This window comes from Hermetia illucens, chromosome 7, assembly GCF_905115235.1.
Source record: "Hermetia illucens chromosome 7, iHerIll2.2.curated.20191125, whole genome shotgun sequence".
Lineage (NCBI taxonomy): Eukaryota > Metazoa > Arthropoda > Insecta > Diptera > Stratiomyidae > Hermetia > Hermetia illucens.
In genome coordinates this window covers 11,093,218-11,114,369 of record NC_051855.1, presented here as the reverse complement: position 1 = coordinate 11,114,369, position 21,152 = coordinate 11,093,218, and the positions used below count along the sequence as shown (strand labels likewise).

The window sequence follows — 21,152 nt, the reverse complement described above, 5'->3', positions numbered from 1 at the left end:
TCACTCCCACTTTGGACAAACTCTGGGAAATCGCGAGCAATTTCGACGCCTTCTAGCAGCCCACTCCGACCATCATGCCCTCAGCCTCTCTCTACATTTACAGCAAATTCTCCATTCACTCCACCATCCGGACAAATGTAGATATTTCAATCTGACAAACTGGGACGATTTCCAACGAGACTTAGACAGCGTGCTGGGCCCTTCCCTCGCATCCACCCTAATGTTGAGCTAGATACATACATCCGGAAAGTGAACTCTGCCTTCGAAACTACAATCGACAAACACGCCCCAGTTAAAGAACCTGATTACTACAAATACGGGCGCCTTTCCCCCTCAACCCTCCTCTTAGTCCGCGATAGAAACAGACTACTGCAGCGCAGGAAACGTTTATTCCACCGATCACGGAACAGATGCAACGCTGACTACCGTCTCCTCTCCGAGATCATCAAAGACCTGTCCAACAAAATCAATGGAGCTATTCGGTCCGAACTGAATGCATCTTACAAGAAACTCCTCAAATCCCTCAAACCTGGCCCACAAGTTTGGAAGAAAAAAATATACTAACTTCCACCAAACCCCGATAAAACTAGGTAACCTCCAGTGTCACTCCCCCGAGGAAAAAATATCCGCCTGCGTAGACTATTTCAGCCTCTTATTCAGAGTCAAATGCCAGCGGACCCCATCTGGAAAGGTTGAGCTTGGAAGGATCTTACCTTTGCCCCTTTTCTCCCAGATGCCCGGCTGATACAGTCAAAACGCCCGTTCGCTTCCTTCTTTATCTCCCTAGAAGAAGTCGAACTTGCAATGTCCCGGCGCAACAATGAAAATCATCGGGCCCTGATGATATCTCTTACTTTGTTCTGCGGAAGTGTGCGCCTACCATCAGTGAACGTCTCCCCATCCTCTTCAACAACTGCCTGAACAACGGCCACTTCCCGGTATCTTGGAAATCCGCCCTCCTCATACCTATCCCTTAGAAGGGGTGCTAGGGCGATCTCAAAGATATGAGGCCCATCTCTCTTCTTTCCAATATTGGAAAAATCTTTGAACTTATCCTACTAAGTCACCTCAATAGACATTACTCCGCCATCATTCCACTTAATCAATTCGGCTTCGAAAACCTCAGATCCACCGAGCAGGCAATCATGTACCTGCAAGACCATATCCTCAATCAACTGGAAAACAGGCATTGCACCGTAGTCTGCGCCTTAAACCTCGAAAAGGCGTTTGATTCAGTTTGGAAAGAGGGATTGCTCTACAAACTAATCCAGTCCAATTGCCCCCTCCCCTTCTTCAGAATCATCGTAGACTTCATTTCCAACAGAACTTGCCACGTGCGTTTCGATGGACTACGCCCCAGCGACTTCCCGGTAAACTCAGGAATCCCTCAGGGATCTATTCTGGGCCCCAAACTTTTTAACATCTCCTCCTCCACGATATTCTCCTCCCTCCCGTAAACTTATCCCCCACGACACCGGCAACTCAGGCCGCCCTTCTCCCGCCCTCTTCCCCCCAACGACAATGGTCCTCCCGCGTCAGGAGGGATCCTCTTCGCTGATGACACCATCCTATATGTGAGTGGTCTCAGGCCCTAAATAGCCTCCCTCTCTCTCAATATCCTAACCAATAGGGTCATCGCTTATTTCAACCGGTGGGCCCTTAACGTAAATTCCCTTAAGTCTGAGGTTATTTACTTCAGAAACCCCAGTGGGAAGTGCTACTGGCGCACAGTACCAGAAAGCAAAAACCTGCATTTACGCATTGCTAACCACACACTCAAGCCGAAATCAACTATTAAATATCTGGGAATCTCCCTCAACAACAAACTCAAATCAAACCCTCACGTAAGATCTGCTATCGCCAAGGCCTCTAAGACTTCAGCTGCCTTAAAAAACCTCCTCTCATCCCGGGCCCTGTTCCCTGCCACCAAAACCCTTTTATACAAAACTCTCATTCGTCCAATCCTGACCTACGGTTTTCCAGCATGGGCTACCATATCACCGAAAGTAGCAAAAGTCCTCCAACGCTTTGAAAGGACGATACTCAGGAAATTCACGGCCAAATACAGAAGGCCAAACCTAAAATTTCACCAAAACTCTCTTCTGTTCGACCTTTCCCGGGTTTGCCCCATAACTCCGCACATGATCAAGTTGTCGCGCATGAGACTGAAAAAGTGGATGTCCCACCTTGATCCGTTGATAAAAAATCTCGCTAAGCGCAATGCACTGTTACGCGAGCAGAGGTACTACGTGTCAGGGCTCTCGGATAATAACTCTCCTCTCAACCATCACGCCTCCCCTCCCTCCTTCATCCCCTCCTTTTATAAAAGCTCTTCCCGCGACTTCCACAGAGGCTAAACGAGAGAGAACTAGCCTGGAACCGTTTGACACATTACTTCGGGCTAGCCCTCCCGTTCTCCCGGCTTTGGGAGCCTTCAAGTCAGATAATTCCTTCCACCAACGAGAGGGGAGGGGAGGGGAGGAAGGGAGTTGTTGTTAGTTCAGGGAACCCCTTACCGTCCGATCCCTCTGCCGATCGAGTTCAACCTTCTTCGTAGTAAGAAGAGCCCGAACATAATGCGCAATACGATTCCAGCTGCCAGCGCTCTTCGGCATCTCTCTGACAATGTTGTCTGGAGAGAGCTCCCCTGTGTCTGCATAAAGCTGCTGGCGGAGGCCGTCCCACCTCTCGCAAGAGTAAAAGGTGTGTTCAGCGTCATCCGCCATTGTATTGCAGAACACACAATCAGGAGATCGCGCCTTCCCAACCCTGTGCAGGTAAGATTGAAAACCTCCATGCCCACTTAGAAGTTGGGTAAGGAAGTAATCAATCTCACCGTGCTTTCTGTTCAACCATGGGTCTAATTTGTCGATGAGCCGCGCAGTCCACTTGCCTCTTGGCTCATTTTGCCAAGAAAGTTGCCATTCGTTAAGGGTGCGTTGACGTTCTTCACGGGCAACCACTTCTCTTAAGTTTTTACCCTTACGGTGATAGATAGCTTTGCGCTCCTTGGCAAGGGGGGCAACGGGGATCACTCCCGCAATCACCATCACAGCCGGTTCGGAGACGGTGCGATAAGCAGACGCCACTCGCAAAGCTCCCCGCCTCTGCACTTGAGCGAGGCGTTTACGATGCACCTCCTTGTCAAGGGCATCAGCCCATACCTCCGCACCATAGAGAAGGACGGACTGCGTTGCTCCCATGAGGAGACGTCTCCTAGTTGATATAGGGCCGCCGACATTCGCCATTAGCCGACTCAAGGCCGCGACTCCTGCTGCAGCCCTGTCCGCGGCTGCTTTGATTTGCTCGAAGAAGCTCATCTTCGAGTCGAGCATTAAACCAAGGTATTTAATCGCTGGTTTTGACTCTATAGTCAACTCGCCGATCGATATGGGACGCAAGGTCGAGATTCTCCTTCTGGTCAGGATGACTACTTCGGTTTTTTCCAGCGGAAGGTTGAATCCGTGAGCAGTCATCCATCCGCTTACCCATCGTATCAATATGCCAAGTCTGCTTTGCACCTGTTCAACAGTGCGTCCGGCGACAAGTGCCGCAACGTCGTCTGCATAACCGACCAGGCGCGACTCTTCGGGCATATCGAGTCTCAGCAGACTATCGTAGGAAGCGTTCCAGAAGTCCGGCCCTAGGATGGATCCCTGCGCTACTCCCGACGTGATTTCCATCCTCCTCTGGCCCTCTAGCGTCTCATAGAGCAGGGAGCGGTCTTTCAGACAATCCCTCAATATCCGCAAGAGATAGCTTGGCACGTGAAAGGAGTTCTCTAGTGTGCCTAGCATATCTGTCCATCTTACGGAATTGAAGGCATTTCTGACATCAAGCGTTATGAGGAGCACTATCCGTCGAGATCGGCGGCTGTATGCCCCGGCTCGATTAAACGCATCTACGACCTCCATAACAGCATCCACAGTAGATTTCCCTGTTCTGAACCCGAACTGCCTTGCGGATAAGTCCCCGGCAGCACGGATCGCTTCAGCGAGTCTTCCCCTGATGAGCTTCACGAGCACTTTTCCAGCCGTGTCAAGCATACACAGCGGTCGGTATGCAGACGGGAGCTCCGGTTCTCCTTTACCCTTACTGATCAACGCGAGTCTGGCCACTTTCCAGCGACAAGGAAAAATGCCCTCCTTCAAGCACGCGTTGAACGCTTCGAGCAGCAATTCTGGCCGTTGGCGGAACACCAGTTTGTAAACTTGAGAACTGCTTCTTCGAGTTTTCCCATTGTGAAAAGGGGGCAATCCACGACGCTTTCCGCGCTATTTACATCCACCCGTACAGGGTGTCTGGGGAACAATGCCCGCACAATGCGGTCCATCTGGTCGGTGCTCAATATGCAGGGCTTCCGCAGAGCCCCGATTTTCTGAGTGACAAGCTTATAGCCAAGTCCCCACGGGTCATCGTTCACCTCATTAACAAGATTTTGCCAGCCGCGAGCTTTGCTTTTATTTATAGCGCTGCGGAGTCTCCTTTTTGCTGATCTATATTGTGCCTTTATGGCACATGCCTCCTCGTTGGCGTACAAACGTTGTGCCAAACGGCGGAGCTTATGACACTCCTTCCGTAGGTCGGAAATTTCCGCCGTCCACCAGTACATAGAAGGCTTGTCGCGCCTGGGGCCATTCCGGGGCATGGAAGCGTCACACGCCGTCGTTATCAGATTCATCACTGAATTTACGACGGTGTCAGCTGCGACACCACCACCCCCCGGAGTGCCCCCCAGCGCGGGCCTTCCTGCTCCAAGAGCTTCGACGAACCTTCCGATGTTCACCCTCGCGACATTCCACACGCAGGGGGAACGTCGTGTTGGTGCTCGCCGGCAAGTAGCGTCAAACACTTCGAACGCAATGTACTGATGATTACTTGCCGAGAAGTCTTCTAGGAGTCGCCACCCGTCCACCGATGATGCCAGAGATTCCGACGCAAAAGTGATGTCAGGAATGCTTCCTTCACAACCTGAGCGCCGAAACGTTGGCGTGGATCCGGTGTTTAAAATTACGAGCCCGGTTCTCGCCGCCATTTCCAGAATCCGTTTCCCTCTGGAGTCTGATTGAGGCATGCCCCATTCAAGATCCCTGGCATTAAAATCACCGCCAACCAGGATTCGTCCCTCCGTGCTCGAAACGGCGTCCTCCAGAGCATCAAGCCGGCGCTGAAAGTTCAGAATCGACTCATTCGGCGTCAGGTAAACGCTAAAAAACGTTATCCCTAAACACCGGATCCAGACAAATCCGTCCCCCCGGCCTTCGGCAAGAACACGAAGTCGAACGTCGTCCCGAACCCAGATGGCAGCGGTGCCCGATAAGTCCAGATACCATGAGGACGGGTCCTTGTTTCGGTATTGCTCGCTAATCAGCACTAGATCAGCATTTACTTCCGCAGCGAACAGTGCTAGCAACTGGTGAGCGGTTGCACTCCGGTGCATGTTAATTTGCAAAATGCAGATCATGGCGTTCGCACCCTAGCTCTCTCCAATTTCGCCCTGAAGATCGGACACCGTTCCGAGCCCGCAGTGTGTGCGACGCTTTCGCCAGACGCGCCCCGATCCCTGCAGAGAACACAACTCTCGCTTTCCTTGCAAGTCTTCGCTTGATGACCCGCTTGGCCGCATCTCCGGCATGCTGTCTCCTGTCCGGACCCTTGCAAGCTGCTGACGTGTGTCCATAGTCCAGACACCTGTAGCACTTGGTGGGGACTATCCGCATTCGTACCCTGCATACTACCCATCCGATTTTGATTCTCCCGCTGTTAAGGAGTTTCCTCGCATATTGCTCGGGGACTTCCACCACGGCGAGCTTTTGGCCTCGAGCATTTACAGAGGTAATACCTCACCTATGGACATTCACGCTTTAGCGCCTCCTCTACTTCGGCCTTTTCTGTGAGGCAGTCAAGATCCCGTATTTCTAGAGAGCACATGGGTTCTAGGCTGGAAACAAGAGCCTTCTCCCCCAATAGCCCCTTGACCGCTTCGCAGAACGTGCTCTTGTTGGTCGTCTTTGGGCCCAGTTCGGCGAGAACTCCACCACTTCTCGTTTTCCGTATCGAAAATACCTCTGCTCCGTTCTCCTCGGGTTTCATCCTGTAGCGGATTTCACTAAGGACTTCCGCAAATGTCTTGCCTTCCGTCGGCTTAATGAGCAGAGCCGACGGTCTAGTCCTTCTTCGTTGCCGCCTTGGGTCACTGTCCTCGCACAAGTCCAAATCGAGCAAAATGTAGCCCTTTCTCAGAATGCTGACACCATTCAGAAAGGACTGCGCTTTACTCCAATTCCGTTGATCAATCCTGTCCACCGGTGCCTAAAAAAAACTGCCTTTTTCCCGTTTTCCAGTACGGAGTACTATTTTGTGTTATGTTTGTTTAGTTGTAAGTTCTAAATTATTTTTAGGTTTGAGCACATGATATGCCAAATGAGCACTGACATGCACCACCTTTTTACTTTATAACATGTAACCGGCTAGGTCGGATGTCTCCGTAGGTTAGCGTTACATACTTAATTAGGCTAATATTCCTTTTGTACCGCACATGTATTTCTTTTCTTTGCTCAATAAATAAATCTGAAATCTGCGTACGGTCCACAGCCTCCCTCATCCGCACCGGGTATGCATCTAATTGTATTCCGAAGCTGTCATCAAACCCCCCAACCGCGTCACTGCGGGCTGAACTGTCATGGCGTATTCAAATGTTTTTAGCGAACTTAATTAATTGCAACAAATGAAATTTCGAGCTAAGGCTCCCTGAAATTATAATCGATACAGTGAGTTGGTATTTTGCGGAACCATACCGCCATCATCATCCCTTCATTTTTATTCTACTGTCAAATTGACATACAGGACTAGGGCGGTCCCAAAACAGATGGGTTGTGGCGTGTCAAGGGCGGTTGTTTTCTGCGAGCTCTCAGTGGAATGCGATTATTAGCATCAATAAAACCATCGACCGGTGACTAATGACTCGGGTAAGGTCGTCAAGTAATTTTGTGTTGATTGTTTACAGAATTTTCGTCTGTAAGTCAAGTTCCCGCTACAGTAACATAAGAATGTGAACTAGACGACCCATTGTGGATAGATTCATAAATAAAGTGCTTAAGAATACTTTCCGGCGTACTCCATTGACAGGGACAAATGGAATATTGCCGCTGAACAGGTAACTTCCCCAGGATTCTTTCACAAGTTTGCAGATAGCCTATGTCGTTCTGTGTTAAGGTGGTAGTGCTTTAGCTGTTTATGCCAGATTGCTTCTTGTCCGGATGACGGATTCGCGTTTGAAATCACTTCAGTGTTCGTTTTGAGAATTTTCAGCTCTGGCCAAGCTCTTGTCAATAAGGCGGATTTGCGCTCAATATAATTCGTAGTCATGTCGTGTTCAACGAAATTATATAAAGGACCATTCAACATCTGCGAGCCGCTATGGTCACGTTGCTCCCAGGGCAGAGGTGAGGCAGCGTCTGACGATTTGCCTGTGCTCTGGTAAGAAACCGTAAAGCCGTCATCGCTTGACTTTTTTGACCACTTCAGTGATTGTATAAGTATCTGTTTTTTTGTTCCATTTTTATGCCAGTTCTCTAATGCATCTTTCACTCTCCATGCTCTTAGGCCACAACAAAGATTACCGATCCTTGGGACGGGTAATGGGACTAGTAAAAACCACGGATTGATTATGACTAGTCTTGGGCTCTTCCGAGTGCTTAAGGATCCGAATGTAGATCACAGCAGCGATAGTCGTTCTCGATGCGTCATAAAATCCATGTAATTCGATTCGGTCCTTGGAGGTAGTGCCAATCCATCTTGGCACTTCAATAACTCGAAGATTTGTAATTTCCGCTCGATATATATCTGCCATTCTTGTGCTAATTTTGGCGGTAGCTCGTCATCTCATTCCAGTTTCTGAAGCCATCATTTTTGCATAAAGACCTTTCCTCTGATCATAATGGGCTGCAACCATCCGAGTGGTTCAAATAAAGATACGATCGTTGATGCCACTGTCCTTTTACTTGGTCCACCTGTGGATAGGGTCTTTGCATGAATCATCATCATCATCAACGGCGCAACAATGGGTATCCTTTCTAGGCCTGCCTTAATAAGGAACTCCAGACATCCCGGTTTTGCGCCGAGGTCCACGAATTCGATACCTCTAAAAGCTCTCTGGCGTCCTGACCCACGCCATCGCTCCTTCTTAGGCAGGGTCTTCCTCGTCTTCTTTTCTTTTTGACCCTATGGTGAGACGTTTCGAGCGGAACAGTCTTTGTAAGCTGAAATAGGCTCTGTTGGCTGACTACAACCGTGCGCAGATTTGGGTTGCAATTTTCGGTTGTAATTTTCGACCCTAGTAAGAGAAATTATCAACGGTCTCAAAGTGCTATTCTCCTATCCTTATTCTTCCTGTTTGACCAGTGCGGTTTGATGTTGTTGGTTGATTCGTCTTCGGTGCTGACGTTACCACCATATATTTTGTCTTGCCTTCATTGATGTGCAGCCCAAGATCTCGCGCCGCCTACTCGATCTGGATGAAGGCAGTTAGTACGTCTCGGGTGGTTCTTCCCATGATGTCAATATCGTCAGCATAGGCCAGTAGTTGGGTGGACTTAAAGAGGATCGTACCTCTTGCATTTACCTCAGCGTCACGGATCACTTTCTCGAGGGCCAGGTTAAAGAGGACGCATGATAGGGCATCCCCTTGTCGTAGACCGTTGTTGATGTCGAATGGTCTTGAGAGTGATCCTGCTGCTTTTATCTGGCCTCGCACATTGGTCAGGGTCAGCCTAGTCAGTCAATTTTCGGTTTCTGAGCATCCTCTTCTCGTGCGCTTCGTACTTCAGAATCGCAGCCTTACTCGATGGTGCCAGGTTTGTCCTTGGGTCAGCTTTGAGTGGTAGGTGCAATTCGAATCGTCCATCTTCCAATCGTTTGGTGGTCGCTTGATAGTGCGCTTCACATTCCTCTTCTTCCTTACTAAGCATCACTCTGGGAACTACCTCTTCCTGAATCCAGAATTTTTCAAGTTTTTTGTCCAAATCCTTGGTATTTACAAAACTGATGCTAATATTGTCTCCTGGTGAGGCTGTTATCGGACCAGAGAGAATCCATCCGATCTTTGGGGTTCCGTGAATAATTCCGTCCAATAGAATATCCCCGTATATATCTGCTCCAAGGAGAAGATCGATTCTGCCCTTAGTTCTGTAATCTGGATCAACTAGATCTGCGGGGGTCAACCCAATGTCACCATCATTGCATATCGTCGCAGAACGAAGAGGCTTCGTGATAGTATCAATGGTTAATGCGATGGTATCTATTTTACCATTTGACCATTTTTCCGTCATGGTTATTGGTACTTGTCCTCTACATTTCCTGGTTAGACTTCCAATTCCGGGTATGATCACTGAGGCACGCTCTCGTTTCAACCCCAATAAATTCTGGGAGCCTTGGTCTATTAGCGCGCGCAGTTTGATGAAGTCGCCGTTGACATTGCGCAGCTCAATTATTGCGGTTGCCAATAGCACCGTCCATATGTTTTCCCCGATTCACGAGCTTGCTCTGGGACTGGTCAGAATGGTTCGGGTTTGACTTTTTCGGAGCTTCCGACTTGTCCGTAATCGTAGGATGCAGCATAGAACAATATGGATCCCCACTTTCGTGGACTTCTTAGAGGAGGAGCACCTGTTAAGTTCTTCAATGATGTGGCACTGGATTTATAGGCATTCTAGGAATACCTCTAACTTAGGTACGTCCCCTGTAGCGCCAATTTTCCGTTGCCATTCTGCTCTGGACTCTGGATCAAGCTTGCTCTGCAGAATGAATATCATGACTGCGTCGAATGGGTCAACCTCCAAGTCTTGGAAATTCGTTATCAGCTCGTTGGTCGTATCAATCATTCTTTTGATACCTTCGGCATTTACCACAGTTTTCATGTCCCAAAGCTGGGCCAAAAGTGACTGGGTAATAATGCGCTTGTTGTCGTATCTCTTCGTCAAGGGATCCCAAGCTTTCGAAATAGTTGGCATCCGACATATTAAGATGCCTAATTTGCTGAGAACAGGGAAGCAGACTCCAGCCGGCTCGGATCTTCAGAGCCAGCCTGTAGCATTCACGACGTAAAGCAGCTCTTCGACCTTGCAGCTGGAAATCTCGCTGAGGTCCCCAAAGAATGGTTTACCCAGTATCCGCAGCCTGACTCGAGCCAGAGCTGGGCAATCGCAGAGAAAGTTGCATGAGGGTTTCCCTTCCTTCTTCGCAGCTTCGGCAATGCGAGTTGTAGGGTAAGCCGAGCCTAGCGGCATGGTCCCCTATGGGCCAGTGCCCCGTGCAGACCTCCGTAATATTGAATGCATTTGCACGCGTCTGGCACAGGATCTCTCGCGATCGGGCTATGTTATAAGCGGGCCAAATTCTCAGCTTGTAAGCCTTCGCCATCTCAGGCCCCCGGCTGCTAGGTAGTGAGAGTAGACTCGGCCCCCGACAGCCGCCAGGGGAACACCGACTGTATTCGCCAAGGGACTGCCAAGAGCAGGGCCTTGCCTGGCCAATCCGTCAGCCCGCTCACTCCCCTCTATGTTCCTATGCCCGGGAACCCAGAGGAGAGTGACCTTGAGCGTGCCGCCCAGATGGTTGAGCGCGTCTCTGCACTGCCCCACCAGCCGGGAAGATGTCGTCGTTGAGTACAAGGCCTTGATAGCCGCTTGGCTGTCGGTCAGAATGGCTATGTTGCGGTTAGGGCTCGAATCACGCTCCAGCCATCGACAGACTTCCAATATCGCCAGTACTTCCGCCTGGAATACACTAGTGAAACCTGGGAGACCATACGACTTGGACACACCATGTGTATTCGAGAAAACCCCCGCGCCGACTCCATAGGTCATCTTTGATTCGTCCGTAAAGAATACCGTGTCATAGTCTTGTAACACGCCGCCGGTCTTCCACTTTGCCCTGGTTGGAAGGTCCACAGCAAAGTTTCTCGTGAAGTTCAGCTTGTGTGTGACATAGTCCGTGGGGGATGCCCAGATTTCTCGAGGTATTTCAGGACTTCGCTGCCCAGCATCCGGACTCACGTAGTCTGACGGCACTGTACGCTGCAACATATTTGATGTGGAGGTCTAGGGGGAGGAGATGCAGGAGTACATTGAGAGCATCTGCCGGGCAGGACTGCAGAGCCATGTTTTCTTATTTTTTACTATGTCATAACTAGCATTCTAATGGATTTGTTTATTTCATGATATTTTTCAGATGCCTATGGTGACATTGCAGGCTTAAATTTTCATTTTGTTGGATTGCTGGCGTTAAAATTTGCATCGAGTGCTCATCATTCATTTTGGCAAAAGCTTCTGCACGCCAAAAATTTCCTTTTGATTCTTTCAAGGCGAGATGGGCCACGACCAAATTGATTTGATCGAGGCTTATTTTGCAGCACTGAACCCTATCGCACGCAAGATCCACAACGACATTAGCTCAACTAAGTCAACATACGATCATCTTTGGAATGAACTCAAGACTCACGAACAGTGTGACCTTATCAATGAAGCTTTAATTAAACCGGAGATCACTTTGCGCTATTTCAACAGCTTCTCAACATCAATTTCGGCTGCTTCAACAACTTCGTCAGCTATTTTAAACGAAGAAAATGATGGTCATGATGATCTTCAGCGCTTATTGGACTCCGAAAAGGTGAAAGGCACCGCCAACAATGTTTTCTCATTCGATGGAAAGAATCTCAAATTATTCAACCACCAAAAGACTGGCCAGAAGCTCATTCATGACGATGTGATAGGGTTATTTCGAGATGAACATTCGGCGCCGTTCAGTTTTAAAACCAAAAGTCAGTTAAATTTGAATCTGTTCAATAGTCCATCAGACGACGAGAGCATGGGAGCAACTGCGGCATTTAAGTCACTAATGAATCACCAGAAGAAAGTATCTCCAAAAGTAGGCGTGGAAGTCAATCCGGCTGGTCCGCGATTATCACCTGTAACGGTCAAAAGTTCCCATAACGAATATGAAGAAATGTCCGCTGCTAACTCAAATTTGATATTGTCGGCTAAGAACTTCAAAAAATTTACCCTCGAAGACAGCGATGACTGTAAATCGGTCGGTTTCTTTCGAAATTTCATTTGTAAAGATAATTTAGTTTTTAATGCGATTGTTGAAAATAATTCCCGTGAAAATATTGAACAGGGCGGTAAGGATGGTAAGAATACCACTAATAGGGATAGCTATGAGAGTAAAGCCTCAATGGCAGGCGATCCAAATATTGCACAAGAAGACTCATCCAATTCACTACTATCTGAAGAGGATGATGATAAACATGTGTATGAGGAATCCAGGCTTTTACTGGATACATCAGGTTATGATTTGCGTAAGGGTTTTGAGTTTTTAAGTAATTGGTAAGCTATTCGAATTAAAACGGAAATATTTGTACTTGAATGTGTATAAGAAATAAAATGGAAAATATACATTTTCTTAGGCGACATTTTGCCTACGGATAGACCAATCAGTTTTTTTTTTCTATTTTCAATTTGCCCTGCTAGTTGGGGCTGAAGCATACCCTCAAACCAGGTTCGAAAAGGGATTTTTCAGCTTTCCTCCCATTTTCGTCACCTTCAAAACACACGCTATACACTTCCCTCAGACGCTGCAACCCTGAGATCTCAAAATCACAAATCAGGTTCCTGATCATTATTTTGCAAGTACTAAACGAGAAATTAACATCTAAATCCTCGAAAAATGATTTTTCAGCTTTTAGCCCATTTTCGTCATCAAAAAATCAAAGGCTATAACCTTGCTTTCTGACGCTGATACCCTAAAATCTCAAAATCGCAAATCGCATTTTTTTTTCATTATTTGGAAAGTACTAAACGAGAAATTAATATCTAAATCCTCAAAAAATGATTTTTCAGTTTTTAGCCCATTTTCGTCATCAAAAAATCAAAGGCTATAACCTTGCTTTCTGACGCTGATACCCTAAAATCTCAAAATCGCAAATCGCATTTTTTTTTCATTATTTGGAAAGTACTAAACGAGAAATTAACATCTAAATCCTCGAAAAATGATTTTTCAGCTTTTAGCCCATTTTCGTCATCAAAAAATCAAAGGCTATAACCTTGCTTTCTGACGCTGATACCCTAAAATCTCAAAATCGCAAATCGCATTTTTTTTTCATTATTTGGAAAGTACTAAACGAGAAATTAACGTCTAAATCCTCGAAAAATGATTTTTCAGCTTTTCCCCATTTTCGTCATCAAAAAATCAAAGGCTATAACCTTGCTTTTTTACTCTGATACCCTAAAATTTCAAAATCGAAAATTGGATTTTTTTTTCATTATTTGGAACGTACTAAACGAGAAATTAACGTCTAAATCCTCGAAAAATGATTTTTCAGCTTTTACCCATTTTCGTCATCAAAAAATCAAAGGCTATACACTTGCTTTTTTACTCTGATACCCTAAAATTTCAAAATCGAAAATTGGATTTTTTTTTCATTATTTGGAACGTACTAAACGAGAAATTAACGTCTAAATCCTCGAAAAATGATTTTTCAGCTTTTACCCATTTTCGTCATCAAAAAATCAAAGGCTATACACTTGCTTTTTTACTCTGATACCCTAAAATTTCAAAATCGAAAATTGGATTTTTTTTTCATTATTTGGAACGTACTAAACGAGAAATTAACGTCTAAATCCTCGAAAAATGATTTTTCAGCTTTTACCCATTTTCGTCATCAAAAAATCAAAGGCTATACACTTGCTTTTTTACTCTGATACCCTAAAATTTCAAAATCGAAAATTGGATTTTTTTTTCATTATTTGGAACGTACTAAACGAGAAATTAACGTCTAAATCCTCGAAAAATGATTTTTCAGCTTTTACCCGTTTTCGTCATCAAAAAATCAAAGGCTATAACCTTGCTTTTTTACTCTGATACCCTAAAATTTCAAAATCGAAAATTGGGTTTTTTTTTCATTATTTGGAAAGTACTAAACGAGAAATTAACGTCTAAATCCTCGAAAAATGATTTTTCAGCTTTTACCCATTTTCGTCATCAAAAAATCAAAGGCTATACACTTGCTTTTTTACTCTGATACCCTAAAATTTCAAAATCGAAAATTGGATTTTTTTTTCATTATTTGGAACGTACTAAACGAGAAATTAACGTCTAAATCCTCGAAAAATGATTTTTCAGCTTTTACCCATTTTCGTCATCAAAAAATCAAAGGCTATACACTTGCTTTTTTACTCTGATACCCTAAAATTTCAAAATCGAAAATTGGATTTTTTTTTCATTATTTGGAACGTACTAAACGAGAAATTAACGTCTAAATCCTCGAAAAATGATTTTTCAGCTTTAACCCATTTTCGTCACCAAAAAATCAAAGGCTATAACCTTGCTTTTTTACTCTTATTTGGAAAGTACTAAACGAGAAATTAACGTCTAAATCCTCGAAAAATGATTTTTCAGCTTTTACCCATTTTCGTCATCAAAAAATCAAAGGCTATACACTTGCTTTTTTACTCTGATACCCTAAAATTTCAAAATCGAAAATTGGATTTTTTTTTCATTATTTGGAACGTACTAAACGAGAAATTAACGTCTAAATCCTCGAAAAATGATTTTTCAGCTTTTACCCGTTTTCGTCATCAAAAAATCAAAGGCTATAACCTTGCTTTTTTACTCTGATACCCTAAAATTTCAAAATCGAAAATTGGGTTTTTTTTTCATTATTTGGAAAGTACTAAACGAGAAATTAACGTCTAAATCCTCGAAAAATGATTTTTCAGCTTTTACCCATTTTCGTCATCAAAAAATCAAAGGCTATACACTTGCTTTTTTACTCTGATACCCTAAAATTTCAAAATCGAAAATTGGATTTTTTTTTCATTATTTGGAACGTACTAAACGAGAAATTAACGTCTAAATCCTCGAAAAATGATTTTTCAGCTTTTACCCGTTTTCGTCATCAAAAAATCAAAGGCTATAACCTTGCTTTTTTACTCTGATACCCTAAAATTTCAAAATCGAAAATTGGGTTTTTTTTTCATTATTTGGAAAGTACTAAACGAGAAATTAACGTCTAAATCCTCGAAAAATGATTTTTCAGCTTTTACCCATTTTCGTCATCAAAAAATCAAAGGCTATACACTTGCTTTTTTACTCTGATACCCTAAAATTTCAAAATCGAAAATTGGATTTTTTTTTCATTATTTGGAACGTACTAAACGAGAAATTAACGTCTAAATCCTCGAAAAATGATTTTTCAGCTTTTACCCATTTTCGTCATCAAAAAATCAAAGGCTATAACCTTGCTTTTTTACTCTGATACCCTAAAATTTCAAAATCGAAAATTGGATTTTTTTTTCATTATTTGGAACGTACTAAACGAGAAATTAACGTCTAAATCCTCGAAAAATGATTTTTCAGCTTTTACCCATTTTCGTCATCAAAAAATCAAAGGCTATAACCTTGCTTTTTGACTCTGATACACTAAAATTTCAATATCGAAAATTGGATTTTTTTTTCATTATTTGGAACGTACTAAACGAGAAATTAACGTCTAAATCCTCGAAAAATGATTTTTCAGCTTTCACCCATTTTCGTCATCAAAAAATCAAAGGCTATACACTTGCCTTTTTACTCTGATACCCTAAAATTTCAAAATCGAAAATTGGGTTTTTTTTTCATTATTTGGAAAGTACTAAACGAGAAATTAACGTCTAAATCCTCGAAAAATGATTTTTCAGCTTTTACCCATTTTCGTCATCAAAAAATCAAAGGCTATACACTTGCTTTTTTACTCTGATACCCTAAAATTTCAAAATCGAAAATTGGATTTTTTTTTCATTATTTGGAAAGTACTAAACGAGAAATTAACGTCTAAATCCTCGAAAAATGATTTTTCAGCTTTCACCCATTTTCGTCATCAAAAAATCAAAGGCTATACACTTGCCTTTTTACTCTGATACCCTAAAATTTCAAAATCGAAAATTGGGTTCTTTTTTCATTATTTGGAAAGTACTAAACGAGAAATTAACGTCTAAATCCTCGAAAAATGATTTTTCAGCTTTTACCCATTTTCGTCACCAAAAAATCAAAGGCTATAACCTTGCTTTTTTACTCTGATACCCTAAAATTTCAAAATCGAAAATTGGATTTTTTTTTTCATTATTTGGAACGTACTAAACGAGAAATTAACGTCTAAATCCTCGAAAAATGATTTTTCAGCTTTCACCCATTTTCGTCATCAAAAAATCAAAGGCTATACACTTGCCTTTTTACTCTGATACCCTAAAATTTCAAAATCGAAAATTGGGTTTTTTTTTCATTATTTGGAAAGTACTAAACGAGAAATTAACGTCTAAATCCTCGAAAAATGATTTTTCAGCTTTTACCCATTTTCGTCATCAAAAAATCAAAGGCTATACACTTGCCTTTTTACTCTGATACCCTAAAATTTCAAAATCGAAAATTGGGTTCTTTTTTCATTATTTGGAAAGTACTAAACGAGAAATTAACGTCTAAATCCTCGAAAAATGATTTTTCAGCTTTTACCCATTTTCGTCATCAAAAAATCAAAGGCTATAACCTTGCTTTTTTACTCTGATACCCTAAAATTTCAAAATCGAAAATTGGATTTTTTTTTCATTATTTGGAACGTACTAAACGAGAAATTAACGTCTAAATCCTCGAAAAATGATTTTTCAGCTTTTACCCATTTTCGTCACCAAAAAATCAAAGGCTATAACCTTGCTTTTTTACTCTGATACCCTAAAATTTCAAAATCGAAAATTGGATTTTTTTTTCATTATTTGGAAAGTACTAAACGAGAAATTAACGTCTAAATCCTCGAAAAATGATTTTTCAGCTTTCACCCATTTTCGTCATCAAAAAATCAAAGGCTATACACTTGCCTTTTTACTCTGATACCCTAAAATTTCAAAATCGAAAATTGGGTTCTTTTTTCATTATTTGGAAAGTACTAAACGAGAAATTAACGTCTAAATCCTCGAAAAATGATTTTTCAGCTTTTACCCATTTTCGTCATCAAAAAATCAAAGGCTATAACCTTGCTTTTTTACTCTGATACCCTAAAATTTCAAAATCGAAAATTGGATTTTTTTTTCATTATTTGGAACGTACTAAACGAGAAATTAACGTCTAAATCCTCGAAAAATGATTTTTCAGCTTTTACCCATTTTCGTCACCAAAAAATCAAAGGCTATAACCTTGCTTTTTTACTCTGATACCCTAAAATTTCAAAATCGAAAATTGGATTTTTTTTTCATTATTTGGAACGTACTAAACGAGAAATTAACGTCTAAATCCTCGAAAAATGATTTTTCAGCTTTTACCCATTTTCGTCACCAAAAAATCAAAGGCTATAACCTTGCTTTTTTACTCTGATACCCTAAAATTTCAAAATCGAAAATTGGATTTTTTTTTCATTATTTGGAACGTACTAAACGAGAAATTAACGTCTAAATCCTCGAAAAATGATTTTTCAGCTTTTACCCATTTTCGTCATCAAAAAATCAAAGGCTATAACCTTGCTTTTTTACTCTGATACCCTAAAATTTCAAAATCGAAAATTGGATTTTTTTTTCATTATTTGGAACGTACTAAACGAGAAATTAACGTCTAAATCCTCGAAAAATGATTTTTCAGCTTTTACCCATTTTCGTCATCAAAAAATCAAAGGCTATAACCTTGCTTTTTGACTCTGATACCCTAAAATTTCAAAATCGAAAATTGGATTTTTTTTTCATTATTTGGAAAGTACTAAACGAGAAATTAACGTCTAAATCCTCGAAAAATGATTTTTCAGCTTTTACCCATTTTCGTCACCAAAAAATCAAAGGCTATAACCTTGCTTTTTTACTCTGATACCCTAAAATTTCAAAATCGAAAATTGGATTTTTTTTTCATTATTTGGAACGTACTAAACGAGAAATTAACGTCTAAATCCTCGAAAAATGATTTTTCAGCTTTTACCCATTTTCGTCATCAAAAAATCAAAGGCTATAACCTTGCTTTTTTACTCTGATACCCTAAAATTTCAAAATCGAAAATTGGATTTTTTTTTCATTATTTGGAACGTACTAAACGAGAAATTAACGTCTAAATCCTCGAAAAATGATTTTTCAGCTTTTACCCATTTTCGTCACCAAAAAATCAAAGGCTATAACCTTGCTTTTTTACTCTGATACCCTAAAATTTCAAAATCGAAAATTGGATTTTTTTTTCATTATTTGGAACGTACTAAACGAGAAATTAACGTCTAAATCCTCGAAAAATGATTTTTCAGCTTTTACCCATTTTCGTCATCAAAAAATCAAAGGCTATAACCTTGCTTTTTTACTCTGATACCCTAAAATTTCAAAATCGAAAATTGGATTTTTTTTTCATTATTTGGAACGTACTAAACGAGAAATTAACGTCTAAATCCTCGAAAAATGATTTTTCAGCTTTTACCCATTTTCGTCATCAAAAAATCAAAGGCTATAACCTTGCTTTTTTACTCTGATACCCTAAAATTTCAAAATCGAAAATTGGATTTTTTTTTCATTATTTGGAAAGTACTAAACGAGAAATTAACGTCTAAATCCTCGAAAAATGATTTTTCAGCTTTTACCCATTTTCGTCATCAAAAAATCAAAGGCTATAACCTTGCTTTTTTACTCTGATACCCTAAAATTTCAAAATCGAAAATTGGATTTTTTTTTCATTATTTGGAACGTACTAAACGAGAAATTAACGTCTAAATCCTCGAAAAATGATTTTTCAGCTTTTACCCATTTTCGTCATCAAAAAATCAAAGGCTATAACCTTGCTTTTTTACTCTGATACCCTAAAATTTCAAAATCGAAAATTGGATTTTTTTTTCATTATTTGGAACGTACTAAACGAGAAATTAACGTCTAAATCCTCGAAAAATGATTTTTCAGCTTTTACCCATTTTCGTCATCAAAAAATCAAAGGCTATAACCTTGCTTTTTTACTCTGATACCCTAAAATTTCAAAATCGAAAATTGGATTTTTTTTTCATTATTTGGAAAGTACTAAACGAGAAATTAACGTCTAAATCCTCGAAAAATGATTTTTCAGCTTTTACCCATTTTCGTCATCAAAAAATCAAAGGCTATAACCTTGCTTTTTTACTCTGATACCCTAAAATTTCAAAATCGAAAATTGGATTTTTTTTTCATTATTTGGAACGTACTAAACGAGAAATTAACGTCTAAATCCTCGAAAAATGATTTTTCAGCTTTTACCCATTTTCGTCATCAAAAAATCAAAGGCTATAACCTTGCTTTTTTACTCTGATACCCTAAAATTTCAAAATCGAAAATTGGATTTTTTTTTCATTATTTGGAACGTACTAAACGAGAAATTAACGTCTAAATCCTCGAAAAATGATTTTTCAGCTTTTACCCATTTTCGTCACCAAAAAATCAAAGGCTATAACCTTGCTTTTTTACTCTGATACCCTAAAATTTCAAAATCGAAAATTGGATTTTTTTTTCATTATTTGGAACGTACTAAACGAGAAATTAACGTCTAAATCCTCGAAAAATGATTTTTCAGCTTTTACCCATTTTCGTCATCAAAAAATCAAAGGCTATAACCTTGCTTTTTTACTCTGATACCCTAAAATTTCAAAATCGAAAATTGGATTTTTTTTTCATTATTTGGAAAGTACTAAACGAGAAATTAACGTCTAAATCCTCGAAAAATGATTTTTCAGCTTTTACCCATTTTCGTCATCAAAAAATCAAAGGCTATAACCTTGCTTTTTTACTCTGATACCCTAAAATTTCAAAATCGAAAATTGGATTTTTTTTTCATTATTTGGAACGTACTAAACGAGAAATTAACGTCTAAATCCTCGAAAAATGATTTTTCAGCTTTTACCCATTTTCGTCATCAAAAAATCAAAGGCTATAACCTTGCTTTTTTACTCTGATACCCTAAAATTTCAAAATCGAAAATTGGATTTTTTTTTCATTATTTGGAACGTACTAAACGAGAAATTAACGTCTAAATCCTCGAAAAATGATTTTTCAGCTTTTACCCATTTTCGTCATCAAAAAATCAAAGGCTATAACCTTGCTTTTTTACTCTGATACCCTAAAATTTCAAAATCGAAAATTGGATTTTTTTTTCATTATTTGGAACGTACTAAACGAGAAATTAACGTCTAAATCCTCGAAAAATGATTTTTCAGCTTTTACCCATTTTCGTCATCAAAAAATCAAAGGCTATAACCTTGCTTTTTTACTCTGATACCCTAAAATTTCAAAATCGAAAATTGGATTTTTTTTTCATTATTTGGAAAGTACTAAACGAGAAATTAACGTCTAAATCCTCGAAAAATGATTTTTCAGCTTTTACCCATTTTCGTCATCAAAAAATCAAAGGCTATAACCTTGCTTTTTTACTCTGATACCCTAAAATTTCAAAATCGAAAATTGGATTTTTTTTTCATTATTTGGAACGTACTAAACGAGAAATTAACGTCTAAATCCTCGAAAAATGATTTTTCAGCTTTTACCCATTTTCGTCACCAAAAAATCAAAGGCTATAACCTTGCTTTTTTACTCTGATACCCTAAAATTTCAAAATCGAAAATTGGATTTTTTTTTCATTATTTGGAACGTACTAAACGAGAAATTAACGTCTAAATCCTCGAAAAATGATTTTTCAGCTTTTACCCATTTTCGTCATCAAAAAATCAAAGGCTATAACCTTGCTTTTTTACTCTGATACCCTAAAATTTCAAAATCGAAAATTGGATTTTTTTTTCATTATTTGGAACGTACTAAACGAGAAATTAACGTCTAAATCCTCGAAAAATGATTTTTCAGCTTTTACCCATTTTCGTCATCAAAAAATCAAAGGCTATAACCTTGCTTTTTTACTCTGATACCCTAAAATTTCAAAATCGAAAATTGGATTTTTTTTTCATTATTTGGAAAGTACTAAACGAGAAATTGACGTCTAAATCCTCGAAAAATGATTTTTCAGCTTTTACCCATTTTCGTCATCAAAAAATCAAAGGCTATAACCTTGCTTTTTTACTCTGATACCCTAAAATTTCAAAATCGAAAATTGGATTTTTTTTTCATTATTTGGAACGTACTAAACGAGAAATTAACGTCTAA

At 40.7% G+C, this 21,152-nt stretch overlaps 1 protein-coding gene across 4 annotated transcripts; it reads left to right on the top strand.

The window, feature by feature from the left end:
* The first annotated feature begins 6,631 nt into the window (after positions 1-6,631).
* Positions 6,632-12,490, top strand: LOC119660935. Of its 4 annotated transcripts, none has more exons than XM_038069927.1 (3): positions 6,632-6,770; positions 6,847-7,156; positions 11,230-12,490. In XM_038069927.1, the coding sequence occupies exon 3, from the start codon at positions 11,368-11,370 to the stop codon at positions 12,385-12,387; it is 1,020 nt and encodes a 339-aa protein (XP_037925855.1). In that variant the 5' UTR covers positions 6,632-6,770; positions 6,847-7,156; positions 11,230-11,367; the 3' UTR covers positions 12,388-12,490. The 4 variants fall into 4 exon arrangements, with proteins under 4 accessions (XP_037925855.1, XP_037925856.1, XP_037925857.1 ...); XM_038069928.1 differs by having other exon boundaries at positions 6,658-6,968; positions 7,028-7,156; XM_038069929.1 differs by having other exon boundaries at positions 6,658-6,968.
* The last annotated feature ends 8,662 nt before the right edge of the window (positions 12,491-21,152 follow it).

Excerpts from the sequence above, each read along its gene's own strand:
- LOC119660935 (XM_038069927.1), top strand. The coding sequence starts at position 11,368 with ATGGGCCACGACCAAATTGATTTGATCGAGGCTTATTTTGCAGCACTG.